Source organism: Notothenia coriiceps, unplaced genomic scaffold, assembly GCF_000735185.1.
Source record: "Notothenia coriiceps isolate Sejong01 unplaced genomic scaffold, NC01 NC01_scaffold00021782, whole genome shotgun sequence".
Taxonomy (NCBI): Eukaryota; Metazoa; Chordata; class Actinopteri; order Perciformes; family Nototheniidae; genus Notothenia; species Notothenia coriiceps.
The window spans coordinates 10,490-16,862 of NW_011354483.1; the positions used below are offsets into that span (position 1 = coordinate 10,490).

General features: G+C 39.6%; 1 protein-coding gene across 1 annotated transcript in view; it reads right to left on the minus strand.

Moving 5' to 3' along the window:
- LOC104953472 (GRB2-related adapter protein-like) overlaps positions 1 to 4,130 on the minus strand; it is a gene marked incomplete at its 3' end in the record, with an annotated part of 7,357 nt that extends 3,227 nt beyond the window's left edge. Inside the window, exon 1 of the mRNA XM_010780423.1 lies at positions 3,796 to 4,130. Coding sequence (XP_010778725.1) covers positions 3,796 to 3,873 — 78 coding nt within the window. The remainder of the gene's footprint in view (positions 1 to 3,795) is intronic.
- Positions 4,131 to 6,373: the final 2,243 nt, after the last annotated feature.

Below are 6,373 nucleotides of genomic sequence, written 5' to 3' on the forward strand. Positions count from 1 at the left end.
TTACTGGTATACATGAAACACTGCAGTAAATATACAAAGAATAGACACTGAACATGTATTGCGTGTGCCAGGTGATCCATATGGGGGGGAGGGGCACATAAGAGCGGGAAATGTGTCAAATTGTTCTGTGTATGTATGTGTGTGTGTTTGTGTGTACCAGGTGTGATTCACATGGGGGGATGGGCACATAAGGCGGGGAAACACATCTAGTGTATGTATGTGTGTGTGTGTGTGTGTGTGTGTGTGTGTGTGTGTGTGTGTGTGTGTGTGTGTGTGTGTGTGTGTGTGTGTGTGTGTGTGTGTGTGTGTGTGTGTGTGTGTGTGTGTGTGTTTTATCTGATCCGGATGGTTACTAATTCCTTTTCTTTATGGAGGCCATTTTTGACCGGGAACAGCATGGGTGTTACAAAGTTAACTAAATCGTCCAAAATTCAATGAAAGTGGTGATCAGCAATTGTACATGTTCAAATGTCTACTGTGAAGGATATCATAAAGCCATCGAATGTAAAACAAAAAAGTTAAGATTGATGAAAGTAGTAAATCGGTCAGATTTAACCCGAAGACAACAGGAGGGTTAAACAACCCCTATATATATTTTAGGCAGTTTAATACAACATGTTAGACTAGCATATTCACATTGCAAATGTAGGCCTCAGGTAATTCATTACTTTGACTCATCTCCTTTTCTCGACTCTCATGACAATTCCTCTCTTTGTCCTTCTTGCTTTTTCCATTGATGGGAGAAAATGAGAGATACTTCAACAGCTGTTCAATTTGCAATGAAATCAGCTTATCGTCTTCCTTATTTAAATCCAAAGCTAACCTTGTAGTGATTATTTCCTTCTTGAGAAAGGACCCGGCCTGAGTTAGTCTAATCCTCAGTTTAATCAATTATTTGTTTCTTTCTTTTCTCTCCATTTGCGTTTATGGGTTGTTTATGGGATGGGATGTTTATCATTGACCAACCCCAGTTATTCAGCTGATAGTAATTCAATCCAGCCTCTTCATACAGCGTCTACTATTTTGGAGTTCCAGTTAAGCCAGCAGATGTTCGGGGCAACTACAGTCGAGAATGCAGTGAAAGATAAATAACGATGTCTACAAACTAATTGTATTTCTGCATTTATACGTTTAGTGAAATCAACACAAAAGCTTAATTGCTGTCAAAAAGATATGTGAAAGATATGGATTTTAGTGTTAAATAATGAACGCTAGACTGTAAATAATATATTTAACAGAATTCCAAATGAAGCTATTTATTTTGTTGTTAAATTGCAAACTAGCTTTTTGATTTTGCCAGTGAAAGAAGAGTCTGGCAAACAGCCCAATTCAAACCACAAATTGTCGTGTGTTAGGGTTTTTAGAGAAAAAAAGAAACAGTTTCTCTTTTCACACTCCACTTTTGGCTCCCTTGTGTGGGACTTGGCCACATCTTCTTCCAGCTTTAAAAATGTTAATAGCTGCAACTTTTTTTATTTGAATATGGAGCTATTTTTATCATTTCATTACACTCAAGTCAGCCTTATTAATCAATTTCTAGGTGGCAACAGCAACACATTTTGCACAACACTGTACGAGTAGTTGTAAGTTTGTAAAGCGCAGGCCATCTGGTGATGCAAGAGGGAATGGACAAATGTGAAGAAATTATTTAAAAGTACTGTTTGACCCAAGTCTGAACCGCAACTGTTTGGCTGAGAAAAGACAGCAGTTTATCCTAGCAGAAGAAGACAAATTAAGGCGCTTAAGCTGAACAAATGTAGGTCCCCTTTTAGTCAAAGCAAATATGTTACTGTGGCCAGGATGTTGACCTAGCCATTAAGATAAGGATAGTATTGCGTCACAGTTGGCTGACCAAAGCCAAACAATAACACCATCATCATTTACAGAATGGACAGGACCATCTACACATAAATACTGCTGGGAATAAAGAATCACATTTATTTATTTATTTATTTAAAAGCAGTGATAAAGATGCAGAACTAAATGCCACCTCGTTATGGCTGCATCCAAAATCAGCTCCAAATCAACGTGTTTTCTATAAAGGGAAGTGTGTCTCGGATGAATAATAAACCACCCTACTGCAAACAAAATATGTAAATAGCACCTTTAGGCATTGTTATCCTGACACATTCAAATACATGTCATGGGTTATTTTGTTGTTGAGGTCTTTTCTTCCACTTGCCTCATCTGTTTCTTCCTTGAATAATTTCCAATGCTTTCCTTGCCTTTCACAAACTAGTAAAGCATAGGTTAGTTTCCATAACAATATCATAATAAGAGCAAGAACATAATTATGAAAAAGTCAGAGCTGCCACTAAAACTCTTTGCACACAGTTTATGGAGGTTAAATCCTGTGGAGAAATTGATCTCGCTGTCTTCTACCATTAATGTGTGTGTTTACTGTATGACCGTGGAACAGCTGGTGCCACGCTATAATTCGAGAAGCTCTTGCTCTTTAATACTGAGGTTTACTGCCGATGTCTTAGAGGGACAATTTTCTACTACAGTAATTTCCAGCTGTGCAGGAACCATCCAAGCACTGCATTTGGCCTGGTATCCATCACAATAGAATATCAGCTGTAGAAAACGTTTGCTTTGCAACCAATAGCAAAAATAAGACCAGTTATAAATTAATATTTTCAAAATGTAAAATATGTAATCCCTTACTTTTGTTTTTATACACAAAGTTGTATTAAATAGTTGTCACCATTGTCATGTCTGTTGATTAAAGATTAAGTACAGCCAGCAGCAGGTTAGCTTAGCTTTAGCATATTACTAGAAAAACACTGGAACCAAAACACAAATACTAACCACACTAAGTCTTTTTCCAATTACATTACTGATAAAACAAATGAGATACAATGTGTTTATATTAGGCTTAAAAACGTTTTGTAAGCTTTTGGTTAGTATTTCCTTATGCTAAACTAAGCCAGCTAGCTACATACTGTATTTAGCTACAAACATGACAGTGGTATCAAACTTTAGGCCCTAAAGTGTAGGGCATCCACAACTCTTTAAATGCAAAGGCTTGATTGGTGGCCCTTCATAAACGATTGTGAGTGTGACCTAAATACTTTATCATCAGTTTGTGCCTGGCTGAAGTTATTATGAGTAATGGAGGAAGTCAGGTGACACATGCAAAACGACAGGAAAAGGCTGGCTCTTTCATGTGTGAAACCAAAACTCACCGTTGACTTATGTTTAAATGACACATCTTATTTCTGTAAGATAGTTATGTCATTTCTTTTGAGTATTGTTCTTTATTTATCCATGTGATTTTAAGCTTTCTAACAAACATTCTTATTTGACCTAAACCATGATTTACTCCCTAAACCTCACTGCTTAGTTGCCTAGACCTCACCAAGTATAATTTTTAAGCATTTATGTCACAAGACGTAACGCTCCCAACACCTTGGAAGTGTTAACGCTCAGGTATGAGAACGGGTTAAAATCTTCTAATCAGCAAAATAGAAAAAACGGGGATTTCCCAAAAAACATTTGAACACTTATTTTAAGTTGGCTGTTTTTTTTTATACTGATAAATCTTTAGTCATCAACAGAAGCACACTTTTGCTATACGCTAAAGTTATAATAGTTGTAATTATCACAGCAGAAGCATAGAGAGAGAGAGAGAAAAGAGAGAGGGGGGTTCAATCTGTTGGTCCACTACTGCTGATTTAATGTGTGCTCTATGTTTTTAGATAGATAGATAAATAGATGGATAGATAGATAGATAGATAGATAAATGGATGGATAAATGTTAAGAAAAAAAGTGGAAGAAAGTATTTCTCTTACCTTTAGCAAGTCTCCCTTGTTAAAACTGAGTTCATCACCCTCTGTGGCACGAAACGTGTAAAGTGCCACCGCTTCCATGCCGAAACCTCACACTCACACACATACACACTCTCACACTCTCTCTGGGACCCCCACTAATGCCCCTGGCACATGGGGGCTTGAAAGAGGAAGAAATGTTAAAACAATAAAACAGATGAAGGGAAAAGATGCAAAGAAACAACAGACAAAGGAATGAAGAAGAGGACAGGAGAGGTCTGGACTGTCCACTTGAGCCAGAGAGCGCGCGGAGAGTCAGAGGATGAGAGAGAGTAAGCTCGGCGAGGGGAAAAACACGACTGGCTGCTGCTCAGCAACACACCACCATGAGTAACGCTCAGAGAGAGAGAGAGAGAGAGAGAGAGAGAGAGAGAGAGAGAGAGAGAGAGAGGCAGGGGCAGAGGAGTGGGAGGCACTTCCTGTGTATATATTTGTCTCACACAGTTGGTGTGGTTTCTGTGGACTCTATGCCTGTGTGTTTCTTCAATCAGTTGTCTGCATGCGTGTGTGGGTTGACACACACACTTCTATCGTTGTGCTAACCAGTTTTAATTTTACACTTCTAAAGGTGAAAAGTCAGCTCCTGTTTGCCGTTCGCTCACCTAACAGCTTCAAAGATCTCCATGAAGGTCAGGACAAGGTGATGTAGACACCTTGATGGAAAAGTGAATTATTTATTCATGGCATAAATAAAACACCAGTGTAGTTCATATAGCACGCAGCTATATCAAAGATTTCCGTTTCAGTGTGTAGTTGTTCGGCCACAAGCCATAGAGCTTAATTTCCTCTCTGTTAAAGTTCCCTTATATAAAGTATTATGCTCATTTTCAGGTATCATAACATTTAGTGCTTCTACTGTGACATGTCTCCATGCTTTAATGTTCAAAAAGCTCTTTATTTTGCTCATACTGTCTGTGCTGCAGCACCTTTTTTCACTCTCTGTCTGAAACCAGAGCCCGGTCTGCTCTGATTGGTTAGCTGGCCGGCTCTAATGTGATTAATGAACCGCTTAGAGATGTCCCTCCCCTTAGCCTATCACGTGTAATGTGTTGGAGCCCTAGCCAATAGTAGTTTGAGTATTACGTAGAGATGTCACTATGTTAGGGAAGTAAACAAAGTAGCCTTTGCAGACCATTTACATGCACAAATATACCTATATAACACGCTACAGGAAAGGGTAAAGCCAAAGCATAATATCATTAATAATAACACATGTTTCCGTCCTCGTATACCCATACCTAAATCATGTTGACAGAAGATATTGCCCTACTTAAAGGGGACCTATCATGCAAAATGCACTTTGTGATGTCTTTTATACATGAATATGTGTCCCCGGTGCGTCGGGGAACTCACGCAGCGTCAGAAAATAAAACCCTCTCTCTTTTCCTCCTTACCCAAGTCTTTTAAAAACGGGTGTACAACGAGCGGATACAGATTCCATCCGAACTGACGTCAATTAGGCGGCGGACCCACAGAAAGTTGCTATCAGAAACAATGCCTGACTTGTTTTGGACGTCTTTGTTTACATTAGCAAGCCTCGCTAACACTCAGAGCTAACCTGTACTGGAGAACAGATGTGTTTAAATAGCAGGAAATAAAAAAAGAACTCACCTTGTGATAAACCTGCAAGAGAAAAAGCATTTGAGCTCCATACTGTTTCAGAAATAATCCTTGACGTGGTTTAAACAGGATGGCGTTTCACATGGGCGTAGGAAGCGTCCTCAATGTGGGTGGGACAATTTGACAGGGGGTGTGGGCGGGTGGTGGAACTCACCTCCTCTAGGGGGGTTCGGGAGCATGCTCCTCCGGGAAGATTTTTTTTAAATGCTGAAGTTAAAAGCATCAATCTGGTGCACTTTGAGAGCAAAATTAGGAGATTTTAAACTGTATTTTTGTGTTACTGTCCTAAAGTATGAGTTGGAATTATTTCATATTCTCTTATTTTTTATAACTATAATGATCATATAAAGGTGTGCCTTGGAAATACTTATTTACATAAATAATTACCAAACCGTTTGAGACTACTTAGACTAAAGTTAATCTAAACACTCAGAGAGTCCTTCACCTCACTGAGCTGTATCAGTCTCTCAGTCTGACAGGAGAGGACTCTCCCTCCACCTCTTTAATAACAGCGCCTTATCCGGGTGCTAGTGGAGCACGCTCGTGAACTGTTAGCGCTGGAGCCTCGCAGCGTGGAAACTGTGGCGTGCATAATTTTACAATTAAAGACACAGCTACACAAAGAACGCAGCATGTGTACGTCTCATGTGTACGTCTCATGTGTACGGCTCTGAGAATCTGCCTTGGTACAAAGTAGCAGTGAAAACATGGTACAGAGTTTCATTGATGTGGGCATTCTCACAATAAGCAAGTGGAATGGATTTGATAATGAAGCACTGTCACAGCGCTCTACATGAGAGGCGAGTGGATAGACCGATTCACGGACTTTCCGCATAGTAAAAGTGGGGGGGGTCTAAACTAATCATTTTAAAAGGTGGGGGGGACTTGTCCCACCCTCATATAATGGCTGCGACGCCCATGG